Source organism: Myxine glutinosa, chromosome 1, assembly GCF_964187855.1.
Source record: "Myxine glutinosa chromosome 1, kmMyxGlut1.1, whole genome shotgun sequence".
Taxonomy (NCBI): domain Eukaryota; kingdom Metazoa; phylum Chordata; class Myxini; order Myxiniformes; family Myxinidae; genus Myxine; species Myxine glutinosa.
In genome coordinates, this window is record NC_136261.1 from 66,151,799 (window position 1) to 66,174,997 (window position 23,199).

Sequence of the window (23,199 nt, forward strand, 5' to 3'; positions counted from 1 at the left end):
AAGCAGCCCAAACGGTCACCCCCACCACCTCCAGCTTGGACTCTCGGCACTATACAATCTTTGTTGTAGGCTTCATGCACTTGTCTGCGCACTCGGACGCGGCCATCTTGACGATAGACCAGAAATCTAGACTCGTCACTGAAGATCACGTGATTCCAGTGTCCTTACTGCCATTGACGGTGCTCTCTGGACCACTGCAATCGGCGCTGGCGGTGTTGTCTGGTCAGGCGTGGCTTTCTCAGGGGACGCCTGGCACGATAGCCTGCTTGAACCAGTCGTTGGTTGAATAGCCTTCTGGATACAGGCACATTTGTCAGTTGCTGCCACTCAGCCCCAAGCCGATTAGCTGACTTGGTACGGCCATTGCGGACTAACCGGTGCAGCTGGCGATCATCCCTCCTTGTGGTTCTGCGGGTACGTCCTGGCCTCGGTATTGGAGAAGGGACACCCCTCTGAACATTTCGTTTCAGGATCTTTGACACCTGACCTTGAGTGATGCCATACTGCCGAGCAATAGCACACTGTTTCATGCCCTAATTTCGTAAAGCCACCACTCCATGACAAACAGCATTGTCGAGTTGACGGACCATCTCCAGAGGAAGCGGCAATAACTTTTGGAGACGTGCAGCAGTTGTTTTCAACTAATACAGAACGTAACAACCCTTGTATACCCGACTGTGAGGCCAATCATCAAATGCACCTGTCCGTACATTTTGCCACGCCACCTGTGATATTATCCTGTTGTTGACTTCTTGCTGCGACAGACAATCAGTGACATGGTTCTTTTAACAAATAAATCACCAAAGTGTAAAAGAAACTCACCAGATTGATATACTGAGTTAAGAAAGTAAACCCAAGTCAAGAAAAAAATATATTCCATATTAAATGCCAAGTCTGTATATTATATCTATATATAATATATATTGTACTGTCCATACATGCTCACATTCTGATGGTGATACTTTATAGAAGTATTCAGTTGAAAAAGATAACGTATTATACTGGCTACCATCAGATGGCGTCTGTGGCCCATTATGTGTGGACAAACAAACAAGCAAATCCAAATGCAATACACTCTCCACTGGTGAGGGTAATAACTAAGAATAGTGTTACTGAAAATGAGGTTATAAAACCATACCATCGGATGGGCAAAATGGGCCACTTTTAGAATATTTTCCAGGGTCATTGTGCGTTCTCAATCGGGCCCCTGAGCCCAGGGGAGTACTCACAAAGGTTGGCAACCTTGCTTCACACCTGTCACTTCTGGACTCATCTCTGACAAATAAGCAGGACAGGACGTCTGCTTTCTCATTTGGCCTTACTCCTTTTGCTCTTTCATCCTTCTGTCCCTCTTCAGACCCATCAAGTAGCATTTGTTCTGCAGCAACCTCCTCCTTGTGAAACTTCCAAAATCGAGGCTCCTCTTTGTTCCTCCTTGAGAAACTTCCAAAATCTAGGCTCCTCTTTTCCTCCTTGTGAAACTTCCAAAATCTGGGCTCCTCTTTTCCTCCTTGAGAAACTTCCAAAATCTAGGCTCCCCTTTGTTCCTCCTTGTGAAACTTCCAAAATCTAGGCTCCTCTTTTCCTCCTTGAGAAACTTCCAAAATCTAGGCTCCTCTTTGTTCCTCCTTGTGAAACTTCCAAAATCTAGGCTCCTCTTTTCCTCCTTGTGAAACTTCCAAAATCTAGGCTCCTCTTTTCCTCCTTGAGAAACTTCCAAAATCTAGGCTCCTCTTTGTTCCTCCTTGTGAAACTTCCAAAATCTAGGCTCCTCTTTTCCTCCTTGTGAAACTTCCAAAATCTGGGCTCCTCTTTTCCTCCTTGTGAAACTTCCAAAATCTGGGCTCCTCTTTTCCTCCTTGAGAAACTTCCAAAATCTAGGCTCCCCTTTGTTCCTCCTTGTGAAACTTCCAAAATCTGGGCTCCTCTTTTCCTCCTTGAGAAACTTCCAAAATCTGGGCTCCCCTTTGTTCCTCCTTGTGAAACTTCCAAAATCTAGGCTCCTCTTTTCCTCCTTGAGAAACTTCCAAAATCTAGGCTCACCTTTGTTCCTTCTTGTGAAACTTCCAAAATCTAGGTTCCCCTTTGTTCCTCCTTGTGAAACTTCCAAAATCGAGGCTCCCCTTTGTTCCTCCTAGTGAAACTTCCAAAATCTAGGCTTCTCTTTGTTCCTCCTTGAGAAACATCCAAAATCTAGGCTCCTCCTTTCCTCCTTGAGAAACTTCCAAAATCTAGGCTCCCCTTTGTTCCTGCTTGTGAAACTCCCAAAATCTAGGCTCCCCTTTGTTCCTGCTTGTGAAACTCCCAAAATCTAGGCTCCCCTTTGTTCCTGCTTGTGAAACTCCCAAAATCTAGGCTCCCCTTTGTTCCTGCTTGTGAAACTTCCAAAATCGAGGCTCCCCTTTGTTCGTCCTTGTGAAACTTCCAAAATCTATGCTACTCTTTGTTCCTGCTTGTGAAAATTCCAAAATCTAAGCTCTTCTTTGATCTTGCTTGTGAAACTCCCAAAATCTAGGCTCCCCTTTGTTCAACCTATGGAAACTTCCAAAATCTAGGCTCCCCTTTGTTCATCCTATGGAAACTTCCAAAATCTAGGCTCTTCTTTGTTCCTGCTTGTGAAACTCCCAAAATCTAGGCTCCCCTTTGTTCAACCTATGGAAACTTCCAAAATCTAGGCTCTTCTTTGTTCCTGCTTGTGAAACTCCCAAAATCTAGGCTCCCCTTTGTTCCTGCTTGTGAAACTTCCAAAATCTAGGCTCCCCTTTGTTCCTGCTTGTGAAACTCCCAAAATCTGGGCTCCCCTTTGTTCAACCTATGGAAACTTCCAAAATCTAGGCTCCCCTTTGTTCCTGCTTGTGAAACTCCCAAAATCTAGGCTCCCCTTTGTTCAACCTATGGAAACTTCCAAAATCTAGGCTCTTCTTTGTTCCTGCTTGTGAAACTCCCAAAATCTAGGCTCTTCTTTGTTCCTGCTTGTGAAACTCCCAAAATCTAGGCTCCCCTTTGTTCCTGCTTGTGAAACTCCCAAAATCTAGGCTCCCCTTTGTTCAACCTATGGAAACTTCCAAAATCTAGGCTCTTCTTTGTTCCTGCTTGTGAAACTCCCAAAATCTAGGCTCCCCTTTGTTCAACCTATGGAAACTTCCAAAATCTAGGCTCTTTGTTCCTGCTTGTGAAACTCCCAAAATCTAGGCTCCCATTTGTTCCTGCTTGTGAAACTCCCAAAATCTAGGCTCCCCTTTGTTCAACCTATGGAAACTTCCAAAATCTAGTCTCGCCTTTGTTCATCCTATGGAAACTTCCAAAATCTAGGCTCTTCTTTGTTCCTGCTTGTGAAACTCCCTAAATCTAGGCTCCCCTTTGTTCCTGATTGTGAAACTCCCAAAATCTAAGCTCTTCTTTGTTCCTGATTGTGAAACTCCCAAAGTCTAGGCTCCCCTTTGTCCCTCCATGCGAAACTTCCAAAATCTAGGCTCCTCCTTTCCTCCTTGAGAAATTCCAAAATCTATGCTCCCCTTTGTTCCTCCTTGTGAAACTTCCAAAATCTGGGCTCCTCTTTGTTTCTACCTGTGAAACTTCCAAAATCTGGGCTCCTCCTTTCCTCCTTGAGAAACTTCCAAAATCTAGGCTCCTCCTTTCCTCCTTGGGAAACTTCCAAAATCTAGGCTCTTCTTTGTTCCTGCTTGTGAAACTCCCTAAATCTAGGCTCCCCTTTGTTCCTGATTGTGAAACTCCCAAAATCTAAGCTCTTCTTTGTTCCTGATTGTGAAACTCCCAAAATCTAGGCTCCCCTTTGTTCCTCCATGCGAAACTTCCAAAATCTAGGCTCCTCCTTTCCTCCTTGAGAAATTCCAAAATCTATGCTCCCCTTTGTTCCTCCTTGCGATACTTCCAAAATCTGGGCTCCTCTTTGTTTCTCCCTGTGAAACTTCCAAAGTCTAGGCTTCTCTTTGTTCCTCTTTGTGAAACTTTCTAATTCTAGGCTCCTCTTTGTTCCTCCTTGTGAAACTTCCAAAATATCGGCTCTTCTTTGTTCATCCTATGGAAACTTCCAAAATCTAGGCTCTTCTTTGTTCCTGCATGTGAAACTCCCAAAATCTAGGCTCCCCTTTGTTCCTGATTGTGAAACTCCCAAAATCTAGGCTCTTCTTTGTTCATCCTATGGAAACTTCCAAAATCTAGGCTCTGCTTTGTTCCTGCATGTGAAACTCCCAAAATCTAGGCTCCCCTTTGTTCCTGCTTGTGAAACTCCCAAAATCTAGGCTCCTCTTTGTTCCTGCTTGTGAAACTCCCAAAATCTAGGCTCCCCTTTGTTCCTGATTGTGAAACTCCCAAAATCTAGGCTCCCCTTTGTTTCTGCTTGTGAAAGTCACAAAATCTAGGCTCCCCTTTGTTCCTACTTGTGAAACTCCCAAAATCTAGGCTCCCCTTTGTTCCTGATTGTGAAACTTCCAAAATCTAAGCTCTTCTTTGTTCCTGATTGTGAAACTCCCAAAATCTAGGCTCCCCTTTGTTCCTCCATGCGAAACTTCCAAAATCAGGGCTCCTCTTTGTTTCTCCTTGTGAAACTTCCAAAATCTAGGCTCCTCCTTTCCTCTTTGAGAAATTCCAAAATATATGCTCCCCTTTGTTCCTCCTTGCAAAACTTCCAAAATCTGGGCTCCTCTTTGTTTCTCCCTGTGAAACTTCCAAAATCTAGGCTCCTCCTTTCCTCCTTGAGAAACTTCCAAAATCTAGGCTCCTCCTTTCCTCCTTGGGAAACTTCCAAAATCTAGGCTCCCCTTTGTCCCTCCTTGCGATACTTCCAAAATCTGGGATCCTCTTTGTTTCTCCCTGTGAAACTTTCAAATTCTAGGCTTCTCTTTGTTCCTCTTTGTGAAACTTTCAAATTACAGGCTGCTCTTTGTTCCTCCTTGTGAAACTTCCAAAATATCTGCTCCTCTTTGGCCATCCTTGTGAAACTACCAAAATCGAGGCTCCCCTTTGTTCATCCTTGTGAAACTTCCAAAATCTAGGCTCCTCTTTGTTCCTCCTTGAGAAACATCCAAGATCTATGCTTCTCTTTGTTCCTGCTTGTGAAAATTCCAAAATCTAGGCTCCCCTTTGTTCCTGCTTGTGAAACTCCCAAAATCTAGGCTCCCCTTTGTTCAACCTATGGAAACTTCCAAAATCTAGGCTCTTCTTTGTTCCTGCTTGTGAAACTCCCAAAATCTAGGCTCCCCTTTGTTCCTGCTTGTGAAACTCCCAAAATCTATGCTCCCCTTTGTTCAACCTATGGAAACTTCCAAAATCTAGGCTCTTCTTTGTTCCTGCTTGTGAAACTCCCAAAATCTAGGCTCCCCTTTGTTCCTGCTTGTGAAACTCCCAAAATCTACGCTCCCCTTTGTTCAACCTATGGAAACCTCCAAAATCTAGGCTCTTCTTTGTTCCTGCTTGTGAAACTCCCAAAATCTAGGCTCCCCTTTGTTCCTGCTTGTGAAACTCCCAAAATCTAGGCTCCCCTTTGTTCCTGCTTGTGAAACTCCCAAAATCTAGGCTCCCCTTTGTTCAACCTATGGAAACTCCCAAAATCTAGGCTCCCCTTTGTTCCTGCTTGTGAAACTCCCAAAATCTAGGCTCCCCTTTGTTCAACCTATGGAAACTTCCAAAATATAGGCTCTTCTTTGTTCCTGCTTGTGAAACTCCCAAAATCTAGGCTCTGCTTTGTTCCTGCTTGTGAAACTCCCAAAATCTAGGCTCTTCTTTGTTCCTGCTTGTGAAACTCCCAAAATCTAGGCTCTTCTTTGTTCAACCTATGGAAACTCCCAAAATCTAGGCTCCCCTTTGTTCCTGCTTGTGAAACTCCCAAAATCTACGCTCCCCTTTGTTCAACCTATGGAAACCTCCAAAATCTAGGCTCTTCTTTGTTCCTGCTTGTGAAACTCCCAAAATCTAGGCTCCCCTTTGTTCCTGCTTGTGAAACTCCCAAAATCTAGGCTCCCCTTTGTTCCTGCTTGTGAAACTCCCAAAATCTAGGCTCCCCTTTGTTCAACCTATGGAAACTCCCAAAATCTAGGCTCCCCTTTGTTCAACCTATGGAAACTCCCAAAATCTAGGCTCCCCTTTGTTCCTGCTTGTGAAACTCCCAAAATCTAGGCTCCCCTTTGTTCAACCTATGGAAACTTCCAAAATATAGGCTCTTCTTTGTTCCTGCTTGTGAAACTCCCAAAATCTAGGCTCTGCTTTGTTCCTGCTTGTGAAACTCCCAAAATCTAGGCTCTTCTTTGTTCCTGCTTGTGAAACTCCCAAAATCTAGGCTCTTCTTTGTTCCTGCTTGTGAAACTCCCAAAATCTAGGCTCCCCTTTGTTCCTGCTTGTGAAACTCCCAAAATCTAGGCTCCCCTTTGTTCCTGCTTGTGAAACTCCCAAAATCTAGGCTCCCCTTTGTTCAACCTATGGAAACTCCCAAAATCTAGGCTCCCCTTTGTTCCTGCTTGTGAAACTCCCAAAATCTAGGCTCCCCTTTGTTCCTCCATGCGAAACTTCCAAAATGTAGGCTCCTCCTTTCCTCCTTGAGAAATTCCAAAATCTATGCTCCCCTTTGTTCCTCCTTGCGAAACTTCCAAAATCTGGGCTCCTCTTTGTTCGTCCTTGTGAAACTTCCAAAATCTAGGCTCCCCTTTGTTCCTGCTTGTGAAACTCCCAAAATCTAGGCTCCCCTTTGTTCAACCTATGGAAACTCCCAAAATCTAGGCTCCCCTTTGTTCCTGCTTGTGAAACTCCCAAAATCTAGGCTCCCCTTTGTTCCTCCATGCGAAACTTCCAAAATCTAGGCTCCTCCTTTCCTCCTTGAGAAATTCCAAAATCTATGCTCCCCTTTGTTCCTCCTTGCGAAACATCCAAAATCTGGGCTCCTCTTTGTTTCTCCCTGTGAAACTTCCAAAATCTAGGCTCCTCCTTTCCTCCTTGAGAAACTTCCAAAATCTAGGCTCCTCCTTTCCTCCTTGGGAAACTTCCAAAATCTAGGCTCCCCTTTGTTCCTCCTTGCGATACTTCCAAAATCTGGGCTCCTCTTTGTTTCTCCCTGTGAAACTTCCAAATTCTAGGCTTCTCTTTGTTCCTCTTTGTGAAACTTTCAAATTCTAGGCTCCTCTTTGTTCCTCCTTGTGAAACTTCCAAATTCTAGGCTCCTCTTTGTTTCTCCCTGTGAAACTTCCAAATTCTAGGCTTCTCTTTGTTCCTCTTTGTGAAACTTTCAAATTCTAGGCTCCTCTTTGTTTCTCCCTGTGAAACTTCCAAATTCTAGGCTTCTCTTTGTTCCTCTTTGTGAAACTTTCAAATTGTAGGCTCCTCTTTGTTCCTCCTTGTGAAACTTCCAAAATATCGGTGCCTCTTTGGCCATCCTTGTGAAACTTCCAAAAGCTAGGCTTCTCTTTGTTCCTCTTTGTGAAACTTTCAAATTCTTGGCTCCTCTTTGTTCCTCCTTGTGAAACTTCCAAAATCTAGGCTACTCTTTTCCTCCTTGAGAAACTTCCCAAACGTGCAGGAGAGAACATGCAGGAGAGAACGTGCTGGAGAGAACATGATAGAGACAACGTGCTGGAGAGAACATGCTGGAGAGAACGTTCTGGAGAGAACGTGCTGGAGAACGTGCTGGAGAACGTGCTGGTGAACGTGCTGGAGAACGTGCCGGAGAACGTGCCGGAGAACGTGCCTGAGAACGTGCTGGAGAGAACGTGCCAGAGAACGTGCTGGAGAGAACGTGCTGGAGAGAACGTGCTGGAGAGAACGTGCTGGAGAGAACGTGCTGGATAGAACGTGCTGGAGAGAAACGTGCTGGAGAACGTGCTGGAAAACGTGCTGAAGAACGTGCCGGAGAACGTGCTGGAGAACGTGCTGGAGAACGTGCCGGAGAGAACATGCCGGAGAGAACAGAGCGTGCTGGAGACAACGTGCCGGAGAACGTGCTGGAGAGAACATGCTCGAGAGAAACGTGCTGGTGAATGTGCAGGAGAGAACGTGTGTCCTGCTTGTTGGCGGAGAGGTATGCACACTCGCCTCTCACCTGTACAGCCTGGGTTTGAATCTCGATCCAGCTCTAAGCTGTCACCATGGTGTTTCACAGGTAGGGTGATTCATCAATATGTGTGCCATCATTGAACTGGGCAACCCATCTGCCAGCATTGGTTGGTGGACGTTAAAAGATCCAAAGGTGTACTTCGCGAAGAGTAAGTGAACGATCTCCGGAACACTAAACGGATTGCAAATTCCTACCCTGACTACTCCTGGAAAGGAGAACTATCACAGATGCCTCTTCATGGTGGTTGTACCCACAAACGCAAGTCGGGGCCAAATCTTCCCCATTCTTCCATGCTGCCCAGATTCGTCAGGGCAGCGCGATCATGGTCAGAGCGCCGATCGATCCCCATGGACCGGTCCTGTCCCTGTTGTCTCTCTTTCTCTCTCACTCTGTCTCTCTCTCTAACTCTGTTTAAGGTGGGGGTACACCAGCTTTTCAACCGAATCTAAAACATTTCATTCTGTATTTCTTTTTTATTATTATTTGATGTACCATACTCTTCCCAGAGTGTCGGTGCTTATGAAGCATTTTCTCGGCAAGGGTATACTGGGTGGTTTGCCATTGCCTTCCCAACGTTGTTTGTCCGTGCTCCAGCCTCTTTAATGTTGAGCGTCAAACAAGGAAGCAGCACAAACCATTTTGAAGGTTTTTTGGTGCGAGTCGGCTGGGGTTTGAAGCTCCGGTCTCCCAGATTCAGAGTGGAGACCTTCCAGCAATTACACCACCAAGTCTAGTTCTCTCTCCTCACACCATGTCAAATACAAAATATGAACGTGAAACGTGTTCACCATTCTTACAGAAGTTTCTGAAATCTTAAATTGTGTAATTCGTACCCATGGCTTGTGTGCTTGTAATAGACTGTGTTCTTACAACTTGCAATGTGTTCATGCACAACCCTTACATAACTTACTAAATTAAGTAAATAACTAATTACAAACGAATAATAAATAAAAAACACCTTTAGAGACCATTTTTCCCCGCAGAGCAGGGGTTGGCCTTTTTCGGGCACGATGGTCCCCTTTTTGAAGCAATGTTTTATGGCCGGATGCCCTTCTAATCAGGTTCACTATGTTTTTTCGTTCAAAATTTTTGAAGATTAGCAAAACGATACATTTTTGGAATATTCAGAGCATGAGGAATCCAAAAATTAATGTTTACATTTGCGTAGACACCTTTGCGAAAATTACACTCAGGACAGTGATGAAGATCTGTAAAAGCATATTCCTGAACGGTATCGACCTAGTAGGTCCTGTGTATCGGACTTATAGTTCAATCTGATACTAACAAGGCTGCTTTCTTGCTTTATAAACCCATACCTATAACTTCAAAGGACTTGCAATATCATGTATTATGTAATACAGTTATATCACAAATATATAGACAATGGTTTTCAATTACCTTTGTTTGTTGCTTTTATATTATCCTGAGCACTATTTTGAGGCCTTTATTGGATTCCTTGACCCAGAAAACATAGGATTAGCATATTTAATTAAGTTTCTAGGTTGACTAGAAGCCGAGATAGCGCCAAATATGTATTTTATGGTGGCCATTTTGAAAATCCAAAATCTGTGTCTGTGCAAATGCTAACATGGATTTTCGGATTCTCCATGGTCTGATGATTCCAAAAATGTATAGGTTTGCTAATCTCACAAAATTTTGAACGAAATTATGTTTGTTCACATAGCGAACCTGACTATTCCTGCCGCCAACCCTGTTAGTCGCCTCTTGCGACACACAGGGAATAACCAGTGAACTGGTGCTCAATTTGCCGACCTCGGGAGGATGAGCAGGCTGAGTCAACCCCCTGGCGTTAATTCAGCGATCGACCGGGATTCGACCACCAGGATCCTCGGATCCCAAGCCAGCACCCGAACCGCTAACGCAACACCAGGCTTATTTACAAACGAATTATAAATACATAAACAAAAGTATCATTTCAATAATAATGGAGGCCATTACCCTTGACAGAGCTTTGGGGCATTCACGACAAATCAAGGAAGGTTTCAAGGCTACAACCAAAGCTTGATGGGTCATCCAACGCATCACAGCAAGGATACTTGAATGAAGTTGACAACAATTCCTTTGGAGTGCCAGAGCCAACTCACCTTTTTATCATCCACCAACAACCAGTGCTGGCTAATGGGATACCCAGGTAAACGTCCGGGATACCCAGGCCCTGCACGCCAAATGCCAGGATGACAGGTTATGGCTACATCAAGATTTGAACCCAGGCTCGCCAAATCAATGGCAAAAGTGGGGTGTCGGCAAACCTCTTAGTTATCCTTCCAGTCTGGATTTTAAGATAAATAACAAATTAATCATGTGCCTACGTCATCGTTCATAACGTGTGATGCATTTACAGCATAATGGATAATGTGAGAGAAGCCAGTTGGTCAGTATTGACTGGCAGAGCGAATGTGTGCCGGTTCACTTTAGCCATGAACAAAAGCATTAGGGTCGAAACCGCAAGAGCACCAAGTGGGCGAAGTTCCTGAAGATGCCAATCTTCCATTTTTAAGGAAACAACTCCCCTCGCCGCAGTTCCCACCATAATGCTCGACTTGTGTACGGCGCTGGTGTACATGTTGTACATCGACTTGGTACATGTGTAGATCAGAATACACGCGTATATCTGTTTCGGACAAAGGACAAAACTTCATCAACTAGGTCGACTTCAATGTCAGAAGAAGAAGAAGATCCTGGAGTTTAAGAACAAGTGACAAATTGCGAATAGCATTACCTGCTATGTCTTCAGGGATCTTTCTCCTGATACACCTGATTCTTCATTCAGGTAAATATAACGTGTCGTTTAACTAGTGAAAGCAGGTAACATTTATTATAAATAAAAAGGGACAAAGGAAACCTGTAAATCCAAATCGATGCTTGCATTTGGGTTCTGGAGTGGATGTTTTTGGAATTTCATCGTTGTCTTTTTAAAATTTCAAACCTCAAAACATCAAAAAACATTAAATTAATATGACTAAACATCGAAAGATATTCAACTGTTCGCCTCTCTTTAATTGCACGTATTTATTATGTTTAGTGTTAAAAAAAGTTATATGAAAGATTATTCTTACAATTGTACAACAAATGTCAAATTACAAAAAGGGTAAATATGTAAGTTTGTGTGAACAGCAGGAAAACAATAATGTAAATATGTAAATTGAAAAAAAAACGAGAGTGAAATGTCTTGGATTGTGATGATTATCAGGTTTGTAGAACTTATTGAACATCCCTCGCACAGCCTCATGTTGTGATTAATTGTTGCAATTGTCTGGATTGTGCAAAGACCACCACAACATGGTTTCATTCATTCTGAACTCTTCATAAGAACTCTTTATTTATTTATTTTAGATAAGGAAATTTTTAATTGTCAGGCCAGGCTTTTTACTTTAAATGTGTAAAATTTATGTAGAAACTTAAACATATTTTTATGCCAACAAGGATAACTTTCGGGACTGTCGGGATAGCCGAGAGGAATGCATGCTCACTTCTGAGTTACCGAGCCTGTGTACGAATCCGAACACAGCTATAAACTGTCTTGTTTCACCTTCACTGCGAGACATGAAAGTACAAAAGTACGTGACGTCCCTCGGATGGACATTTCACCAAAGGATGCGCCTCCCAGCACTGGTTGTTTGTGGACATATTACCTGGTGTTTTTCAATGAGAGTAGGTGAGTTACGTAGAAATGTGAACAGTGAGCAAGTTACAAATTGCTGTGATGACTGACTGTCAAGAAGGCAAAGACAAACTACCAAGCATAACCCTCAATAAGAGAATCCTTTGGCAACGCTGATGCTCTGTAAAGAGTGTGGTACATTGATAATGATGATAGTATCACGGAAGGTAGGCAGACCAGTTTCATATTGAAATACACATCATTCACAATGTGCTCTCTTCATGATTTGCTTGGTTGGTATCTTGGTCTGACAATTTCTCCCATGAAAGTTGGATCGAAACCATAACATTTCAATAAATCTGCTATTTTAGAATGAGAAATTTTAAATGTTTTCATTGTAGATGCAGCAATCACTATATAATATATGTAGATATGTATGTGTAGATATGTATGTATATATAGATATGTATAAATATAAAGAGAAATATATACAGACTTGGCATTTAATATGGAATATTTTTTTTGTGGGGGTGAACTTACTTTTCAAGATGTCTTAGAACCAAAAGTTCATTGGAATTATGTTGAAATTATTCTAGATTTTGTTAATGTGACATTTAAAAGAAACAAAAACCACATTTGACATTTCGAAGCAAATAAATTGATCCTCGAAAGTGATGTAAACTGATATCGAACTCAATTCACAGACAGTACTGTGTTAAACTTCTGTACGTTTTCCAGAAGTATCTCTTTATTTTGCACATTAGCCAAACATTTTTTCAACAAAAACAAAAGTTAAATTACGACTGGGATTACGGACAGTAAAATTACAGTTCAGTACTTCGTGTAACCCCCACGAGCATTCAGGAGAGCACGTACACGTTGAGGCATGCTGTTCACGAGAGTTGCCAAGGTTTGGACAGGAATCGCTTGCCATGCAGTGACATGCAGTCTTGCCATGCAGTCTGCTGCAATTCACGCACAGAGGTTGGCTGCTGGTCCAAGTTGTCGATTTGATGCGTTAATTCTGCCCACAAGTTCTCTATCGGATTCATATCCGGGGACATGGCAGGCCACTCCATATGCTCTACACCACGTTCAGCAAGAAAGTGTTGGATCATGTGAGCACGATGAGGCCGTGCATTGTCATCTTGGAAGACAAAGTTTCCTCGAAAGGCTGCACGAGCAAATTGAAGCAATGTTTCTTCCAGAATGACCATGTACTTGAACTGGTTCAGGTTTCCATTCAGAACAACCAGGTCAGTTTTGCCCCCTGCATGAAAAGCAGCCCAAACGGTCACCCCACCACCTCCAGCTTGGACTCTTGGCACTATACAATCTTCGTTGTGGGCTTCATGCACTTGTCTGCGCACTCGGACATGGCCATCTTGACGATAGAACAGAAATCTAGACTCGTCACTGAAGGTCACGTGATTCCAGTGTCCTGGCTGCCATTGACGGTGTTCTCTGGCCCACTGCAATCGGCGCTGGCTGTGTTGTCTGGTCAGGCGTGGCTTTCTCAGGGGATGCCTGGCATGATAGCCTGCTTGAACCAGTCGTTGGTTGACTAGCCTTCTGGATACAGGCACATTTGTCAGTTGATGCCACTCAGCCCTACGCCGATTAGCTGACTTGGTACGGCCATTGCAGACTAACCGGTGCAGCTGGCGATCATCTCTCCTTGTGGTTCTGCGTGGACATCCTGGCCTCGGTATTGGAGTAGGGACACCCCTCTGAGCATTTCGTTTCAGGATCTTTGACACCTGACCTTGAGTGATGCCATACTGCCGAGCAATAGCACGCTGTTTCATGCCAGAATTTCGTAAAGCCTCCACTCCATGACAAACAGCATTGTCAAGTTGACGGACCATCTCCAGAGGAAGCGGCAATAACTTTTGTAGACGTGCAGCAGTTGTTTTCCATTAATACAGAACGCAACAACCCTTGTATACCCGATTGTGAAGCCAATCGTCAAATGTACCTGTCCTTACATTTTGTCACGCCACCTGTGATATAATCCTGTTATTGACTTCTTGCTGCGAAAGACATTCAGTGACATGGTTCTTTCAACAAAGACATCACCGAAGGGTAAAAAAAACTCACCAGATTTATATACTGAGTTCGGAAAGTAAACCCAAGTCAAGAAAAAAAAATATTCCACATTAAATGCCAAGTCTGTATATATATATATATATAATATATATATATATGTGTATGTATGTACACTACATGACCAAAAAGTATGTGGACACACAAACATCACACATATAATTCCAAAATCATGGGCATTAATAAGGAGTTGGTCCCCCCCCCCCCCCCATTGCCTCTATAACAGCCTCCACTCTTCTGGGAAGGCTTTCCTCTAGATGTTGGAACATTGCTGTGGGGATTTGCTTCCATTCAGCGACAAGAGCGTTCGTGAGGTCAGGCACTGATATTGGGTGATTAGGCCTAGCACGCAGTCAGCGTTCCAATTCATCCCAAAGGTGTTTGATGGGGTTGAGGTCAGGGCTCTGTGCAGGCCAGTCAAGTTCTTCCACACCGATCTCGACAAACCATTTTGTATGGACATTGCTTTGTGCACGGGGGCATTGCCATGCTAAAACAGGAGAAGGCCTTCCCCAAACTGTTGCCACAAAGTTGGAAGCACGCAATCGTCTAGAATGTCATTGTATGCTCTAGCATTAAGATTTCCCTTCACTGGAACTAAGGGGCCTGGCCCGAACCATGAAAAACAGCCCCAGACCATTAATCCTCTTCCACCAAACTTTACAGTTGGCACTATGCATTCGGCCAGGTAGCGTTCTCCTGGCATCTGCCAAACCCAGATTCGTCCGTCTGACTGCCAGATGGTAAAGTGTAATTCATCACTCCAGAGAACGCGTTTTCTCTGCTCCGGAATCCAATGTCGGCGAGCTTTACACCACACCAGCCGACGCTTGGCATTGCGCAAGGTGATCTTAGGCTTGTGTGCGGCTGCTCAGCCATGGAAACCCATTTCAATAAGTTCCCGATGTGAACAGTTCTTGTGGTGATGTTGCTTCCAGAGGCAGTTTGGAACTCGGTAGTGAGTGTTGCAACCGAGGACAGACGATTTTTACACGCTATGCATTTCAGCACTCGGCGGTCCAGTTCTGTGAGCTTGTGTGGCCTACCACTTTGTGGCTGAGCTGTTGTTGCTCTTAGACGTTTCCAATTCACAATAACCAAACTTACAGTTGACCGGGGCAGCTCTAGCAGGGAGGAAATTTGACGAATTGACTTGTTGGAAAGGTGGCATCCTATGACGGTGCCATGTTGAAAGTCTCTGAGCTCTTCAGTATGGCCCAATGGCCAATTCTGCCGCCAATGTTTGTCTATGGAGATTTCATGGCTGTGTGCTTGATTATATATACCTGTCAGCAATGGGTGTGGCCGAAACAGACGAATCCACTAATTAGAAGTGGTGTCCGAATACTTTTGGTCATGTCGTGTATATGTGTGTGTGTATATTTACAGTCACGTGAAAAAGTAAGTACATCCCATGTAAAGTTTTGACTTTTTCAACATATTTCAACATACAGCTATTTGATATTCATTTCAACAATATTGATAGATAAAGGTGATATAATATAACAAATATCATGAAACATTTACAATTTGTAGTCCATTGTATAATTTAAATAAACATAAATGCAAATTTCGCATGTGGAAAATGTAAGTACATAAAAGTAAAAGTAAAAAGTAAGTAAAAAGTAAAAAGTAAGTAAAAAGTAAGTACAAAAAAGTATATATATATCTATATATATATATATATATATATATATATATATATATATATATATATATACATATACATACACACTCAACTCAACCTGTGGCTAATGTGAAACAATGCTGACTCAACATGGACTTGAAACCCAAGGACCTCATCGCTTACGTGGTGACAGCCCACTGAGATAATGAGACTTCGGGATAACCTCAGAACACTTGAACACTTGAACACTGCACTTTTTATAATCGCTGATGTCTTGAATGCCTCATCTAGACATTTAGAAATCTAGAAAACAGGTAGACTCTGAAAGTGTGTATGTGTAATATGCTAAATATTGTCGTTGTGAATTTAAGATTTTCGTAAAGACATTCTTCTTCCTCGCCCATTTTGTATTTTACAGTTCACCTCGTGGCTTCACAGCAGTACATTGCAGTGGATTTTGCCTCAGTCGATGAGAATGTTACGATCAAATGCGTTATATCAGATGTGAGCTTTGATGGAAATGAGTTTTATGACGTGTTGTGGTTATGGACGTCACAAAACGGTGATGGGAATGAAGAAATATTGACGATATCAAAATCAGATGGAACTTGCATTAAGTCATCATCATCAGACAAACTTCGTGGACTGTTTCATGGAATAAAGCTACGGGCACCGGATAAAGTAAATTATGGAGTTTTCTCCCTTATTATGTCACGAGTTCAAGCAAAAGCAAGTGGTACCTACACCTGCCAAGTAAAGACCAAAAACTTTACTCATGATTACATCACAAAACTCTTCGTTCTCGATGGTAAGTCCATTGTTTATGAAACCGAACTAGTAATTTGTAAAACCGTTCATTTTATGGACTGCAATGTTTCTACCAAATGAAGATTATAAAATTGCATCAGCTGCATTTTGTGTTTTTTTTCTGTGCCATTAATGCCAATAACTCCATTTCTTGATGCAATCAGGAAGAGATGAATTCAATGCTGACTCCAGGCAGATCCAGGAATTGGGAGATGACAATGTCTCATTGTCCTGCAAACCTCGACGCAACTTCTCTATAAGTCACGGAGTTTCCTGGTTCTTTACCCCACTTGGTGGAAAGGACATTAAGAAAATCTTTGAGAAATTTCAATCCCAAAGTGGAAGGATTTACAGACACTGGAGCATCAATGATTCATTCAGTATTCAAAACTTCGACAATGGAGATTTTTCCCTGATCATAACATCCAATCGGAGAGAATATTTGGGGATTTACAGGTGCTTTGTTTACAGTCGGAATGCTCATGTTGAAATCACGGTTGAAATGTCGAATCAAAAAGGTAATTATGTAATATTGAATTCCATCATTAATTGGAGAAGGTATTCAGTTGCAACACTAGACAGCTGATCGGGAGGTATTGATGATTGCTTACTTGACATTGCTCATCGTAAAAAAAAACTTTGCAGTATTTTCGAGTCTATCTCATGATGATTTAATGCTGTGACAAAATGTCTTCAGATAATATAAAACTACAAAGTGTCCAGATCGTTTATGCAGTAAATAATAAAGTATAAAATGAAAAATTTTAATTGCAATAAGTTGTTGGCTGTACCTTAATTATATGTCAGTTGACTTATGGAAAGGTTCTATAGAGATTAAAACAAAGAACACATATACTGTAGTTCAATTTTCTTTTTAACTTCTTCACTGCTATAGTATTCGGACATAAAGAAGGAAATAACCCTTTGGTAGCTGGAGTTGACAAGATGGTGCTAAGATACCGCAAAGTGCGCCATCCCACGGATGGACGGTAAGCGGGATGACCCTTATACTCTCATTCGTTTGTGGATCTTCATGATCCCGCAGATGTGTTTCAATGGACAACTGTCGGGTTATCACCCGCGTACTGAACTTATTGTAAAATTCCTGCCACCTTCCGTGGAACATCAGGCCTGGCCAGTCGTTTTGCGAACAAACAGTCCAAGAGTTCATGAACTATGAGCTGTGGACCTCAGAAAATGGGAAGCAGCATAATGAGAGAGAAAATGAGAGTCAAAGGCAATGCAGTATACATAAATGGACCTTCACCTAGCGTTGGTGTGCAGCTGTCTTCGTTGGTGATGTTTTCATTTACAAATGCTTGTGCATAATCAGAACAATCATGTTCAATTCACCTTAAACATGCGAATAAGGATCTATACTGTAGCTCTCTGCTTATAATATTTATTTGAATTGTAATCAATGATAAACAGTTCCATAAACACCTGTGAACATTTGACTTGGGGGTATAAATGTTCGAGAGTCTGGATAGATAAAATAATAAATGTTAGAATGTTAGATAAATAAATGTTAGAATAAATAGAAAAATGTTAGAATTAAAATAAATGTTAAAATAAATGTTAGAAATGTTAAATAAATAAATAAATATAAAGTAAATGTTAATATTAATAAAAAATAATAAATAAATAAATAATAAATAAATAAATAATAATAATGATAATAATAAATAATAAATAATAATAAATGTTAATGTTAATAAATTAATGTTAAATAAATGTTAGAATAAATGTAAATAATAAATAAATAAATAAATAAAATAATAATTAAATAAATAAATATAAAATAAATGTTAATATTAATAAACAAATAAATAACAAAAATAAATAATAAATAAATAATAATAATAATAATAAATAAGAAATAATAATAAATGTTAATGTTAATGAATAAATGTTAAATAAATGATAAAATAAATGTTAGAATAAATGTTAGATAGATAAATGTTAAGAGAGTAAATGTTAGTCCCTCTGAGTCTGGGAGTTCCGTGGTTCAGAACGGCCAAGTCATACTTTGTAATGAATGGTACGTGCTGCTTAATGTTCTGAGACAGAACATGGAAAACATAGCATTGTGCAGACTTGATGGGCCTAATGGCCTCCTCCAGCATTGAGGTTCCTTGTATGGAAACTCATATTGCATTAACATATCATGGAATACTGTACAAGCATTAAATTAATCTCATTGCACTGTATTTATAAGAACGAATTGGTGATGAGGTGGGTGAACCTTTGATGCATTGCCTTCATCAGTGTGGGTTCCACTCCCACCGCTGACAGGGTAGAGATTTCCTCATTCTGCAGGGGCGGGCGACCTGGTTTTTTTTTTGTTTGTTTTAGTCACAGAAACGTCTTATAATTGTTGCTCTATCAATATTAATGGCCTCCATCACTGAGTTTACAATGCACTATCTTTGTTACAGGAAGCACAACTATTCAAACAAAACCAACAGAATCTTCCAATCCATCTGTTAGAAAGAAAACCATTCCATTATTACCTATCCTGGCTGGGACTACTTCTACCTTGTTGATCGTTGGAATTGTAATATTCTGCTGGTACAAGCGCATCATCAAAGGTAAGTGAATCAACCGGAGTGATACCTTGATTGATACCAGCAAGTGCCCGCATGGGATTCTCATGGAGACGGCAAAAATGCAAATGGTGTCCTTCTGTCATCGAGCCGGCAAGCTGGGAGCGACAAGTCACATTTATTGCCACATCTGATGCAATTTAAATTCGCTAATGGCGGCGAGAAGCTCCATTTGAAACGGTTTGTTCGATTTATGTAGATTTTTGATGCATATGGTCTGTAATAAAAACTTGTATTGTTGTCAAAGCCAGTGACCAATTGCAAATTAATACGAGTAGTATGATTCTATTTGTTAGGTTTTTCATAAACTTATAAAAATACTATAATTGTTTTTCCTAATTATCAGAATGCATCCAAAATAATTTTACTGTATTAGTGATTTTTTTACACCTTCAAACATTTAGAGCAGCGACTTAAAAAGTTTCCAGGTACAAAAAACGATTTGATAATGCAATATAATCAGACACCATGTGGTACTCATACAGCTTAAAACTGTATTTTTCTAACCAATACAACTGGCGGCGAGTCAAGTGAAATGGAGAAAATGCAAAAAAATCCTTACTATTGATTTGCAATTGGTCACTGGCTTTGACACTAATACAAATTTTATTACGGACCCCAGACATCAAAAATCTACATAAATCCAACAAAGTTTCAAATGGAGCTCCTCGCTGCCATTAGCATATTTAAATTGCATCAGATGTGGCAATAAATGTGACTTGTCGCTCCCAGCTTGCCGGCTCGATTACAGAAGGACACCATTTGCATTTTTGCCATCCCCATCCCTACCCCGATTAGAAAGGCGTGAGGGCACGGGCAACTTGATGGGATTTTAAAAACATGCTAAAGTCATGTATGGATTAGCTAATGGTGGGGTTGTTTGAACCTTGTGTGGTAGATTGGGACTAAAGAAAGAACGAGATGTTCATTTGCAATGATAATTATCATGTGAAGAATGAACAGATTTAAGGTTAATGAATCAACCGAAATTGGTTGAATCTCAAATAATCACCCATCATCCCGCAACCTACTTCAATATCAAATAAGATGGAAATATAGCATCAAAATAAGCCAAATGTATCGTCAGTCATTACGAAAAAGTAAATTAGGATATAAATACAAATAATCTCAACCTGAATACTCTCAAGATTATCAAAAGCACGTACTTGTACTTTGTACAAATTCGATGGAACAAGCAGCATTCCAAGATTTCTGTGACTTTCGGGGAATCGACATTAATACGCAAAAGTCGTGCGATGTTGTTTCCACCTCTACTACTCCTGACCCACACTACTTCCATATCTTACAAACTCCTCCCTCCCCTCTATCCCCTTGTAACCTTCTCTCCTTTTCCTCCACCTCATACCCACATTCCTCTCCGTCGCTTTTTTCTCAAACTTATTATTCACAATATACTCTCCCCATACACCTTTCCCAATCTAAGTCTTCGACCTATTTTCAAACCCAATTATTGTTCATTTTGGTGAGAAACCACAAAAACGAAAACCTTTTCATTTTTCTTTCAACCTCTTCTTGTGAAACGTGCGTTTACCAAATGCGTTGTAATTCCTACATAACTCTGTTTGTATGATTTCTTCGAAAAATATTGCTTTTACATTGATAACCTCGACCGAACTTTCGTAAGCCAATTTGGTATTTATAAACGAACCCTTTATGAATACTTTCAAATTGAATCCTTCATTACTGACTCAAATGCTTTCTACAGTGCCTTCAAAAAGTATTCACACCCCTTGACTTTTTCCACATTTTGTAGTGCTTCAGCCTGAATTTAAAATCGATTAAATGGAGATTTTTTTTGTCACCGATCTACACATAATACCCCATAATGTCAAAGTGGAATTTATTTTTAGAATTTTTTTTATAGAAAATAATCAGAAATGAAAAGTTTAAATGTCTTGAGTCAATTATTATTCAACCCCCTTGCTATGACACTCCAAATTGAGCTCAGGTGCATGCAATTTCCTTTCACAACATCCTTGAGATATCTCTACAATTTGATTGGAGTCCACGTGTGGCTAATTCAATTGATTGTACATGACTTATAAAGAAACACGCCTTTCTACAGTATATAAGGTCCCGCAGTTCACAGTGCATGTCAGAGCAGGAACTTTCCCATGAAGTCCAAGGAACTCTCCGTAGAACTCCGATGTAGAATTGTAAGGAGGCATAGATCTGGGGACGGGTATAAAACAATTTCTAGAGTGTTGAATGTTCCCAAAAGCACAGTGAGCTCCATCATTTGAAAATTGAAAGAATATGGAACTACCCAGCCTCTTCATAAAGCTGGTCGTCCGACCAAACTGAGGAACCGGGCAAGAAGGACCTTGGTCAGGGAGGTGACCAAGAACCCAATGACTACTCTGACAGAACAACAGAGTTCTTTGGCTGAGATCAAAGAATCTGCCAGAAGGGCAACAGTCTCTGCCACACTTCACAAATCTAGGCTTTATTGGAGAGTGACCAGATGGATGCCACATCTGAGAAAAAGGCACATGACACGTCTGGAGTTTGCAAAAAGGCATGTGAAAGAATCAGAGCATGAGGCAAAATATTCTGTGGTCTGAGGAGAGGAAATTGAACTGTTTGGCCTAAATGCAAAGTCCTACATCTGGTGGAAACTGTGCTACTTCTGCAAAGTGCTATGACTGGCTTATCACCCATCGAACACAATCCCTACCATGAAGCATGGTGGTGGGAGCATCATGCTATGGGGATGCTTTTCAGCGGCAAGGACTGTGAGACTTCTAAGGATAGAGGGAACAATGAATGGAGCAATATACAGGCAAATCCTTGAGGGGAACCTGCTTCAGAGTGCAACAGACCTTAGACTGTGGTGAAGATTTATGTTCGAACACAGGAAAATGACCCCAAGCATACAGCCAAAGCAACATTGGAATGCCTTCAGAACAAGAAGGTGAAAGTTCTTGAGTTCCCAGCCAAAGGCCAGACTAGAATCCCATTGAGAATCTGTGGAAAGACTTGAAGATCGCTGTTCACCGAAGCTTCCCATCCAACTTGACAGAGCTTGAGCAAATCTGCAAAGAAAAATGGGAGAAACTCCCCAAATCCAGATGTGCAAAGCTGATACAGTTATAACCAAGAAGACTCGAAGCTGTAATCGCTGTCAAAGGCGCTTCTACAAAGTATTGACTGAAGGGGTTGAATACTTAATGTAAATTAGATATTTCTGCATTTCATTTTTTATTAATTTGTAAAATATTTCAACAAAAAAAATTCCACTTTCACATTTTGTGGTATTATGTGTATATCAGTGACAAATAACTCTCAATTGAATGCATTTTTAATTCAGGTTGTAACACAGCAAAATGTGGAAAAAAAAGTCAAGGGGTGTGAACACTTTCTGAAGGCACCGCATATATCACCAAAGTTAAACCAACTGGTATAAGTTCGCACTGAGTTATTCCTACCCTTTTTTATACGAGGGCTCATCATTGATCAGTCACTTGATGACATGGCAGGAAAATAATTGAATAATATCGTGGAAACATATTACATCGTCTTTGTGGAATAATTTGCACCTTTAAAGAGCACTATCCGCCTTTTCATTATTCTCCTCCTTTGTTAAGCCAGCATGGCCTCGAGGTATGCACGTTCACCTCTAAGGTGTAAAGCCTAGGTTTAAATCCGCCCCAGCTATAAACTGTCAAACGGCACGATGATTCATCAATGTGTGTCGTCCCTCGGATGGACGTTAAACTTGGCGTCCCATCTGTGGCATTAGTTGGTACATCTTTAAAAAGTGTGTCCTTCGCAAAGGGTAGGTCATCTATCAACGGCATACTATAGGTGAAGAAATGACAAATTCCTGCCATAACTTAGTCCTGGGAAGGCAATGGCAAACCACCCAATATAACCCCTGCCAAGAAAACCGCTTCAGCAGTATTAACAATCTGTAACAAAGTCAAAACATCAGAATCAGAATGTCAGGCCACACACTGAATGATCAATCCTTGCATATTGGATACATTTGCTATTTTCAGGCCTGCAACATCCATTAATATTGAAGGGTCTTTTTCCAGTTTATTTATTCGCCTTTGCTAGTGTCTTGAACTTGTCCTGGAGTTTCCATCTGCTACTACTATGAGTACTTATTTAACAATCCTAATTATTCACACCATCTGGTGAGATCAGTTGGCGAATGGGTTTGGTCAAAGTCTTTCACGAACCGGCTAACCAGGCTTGACGCTCCACAGAAAGTTGCAGGAATTTGGAATTTATTTTGAGTGGAGAAGATAACTCGCCTCTCCTTTAGGAAAGACACAGATGGATATTTATCATCCACCAAAGACCATTGCTGGCAGATGGATCCTCCGGGCTTGACATCCTTCTG

At 41.3% G+C, this 23,199-nt stretch overlaps 1 protein-coding gene across 2 annotated transcripts in view; it reads left to right on the forward strand.

The window, feature by feature from the left end:
• Positions 1–10,601: 10,601 nt before the first annotated feature.
• The window catches only part of LOC137424764 (uncharacterized), a 65,826-nt gene continuing 53,228 nt past the window's right edge, over positions 10,602–23,199 (forward strand). For both annotated transcript variants that reach the window (XM_068112558.2, XM_078772712.1), the window contains exons 1-4: positions 10,602–10,850; positions 15,833–16,222; positions 16,386–16,739; positions 18,660–18,812. In XM_068112558.2, the coding sequence (XP_067968659.2) occupies positions 10,805–10,850; positions 15,833–16,222; positions 16,386–16,739; positions 18,660–18,812 (943 nt within the window). In that variant the 5' untranslated portion in view covers positions 10,602–10,804. The remainder of the gene's footprint in view (positions 10,851–15,832; positions 16,223–16,385; positions 16,740–18,659; positions 18,813–23,199) is intronic.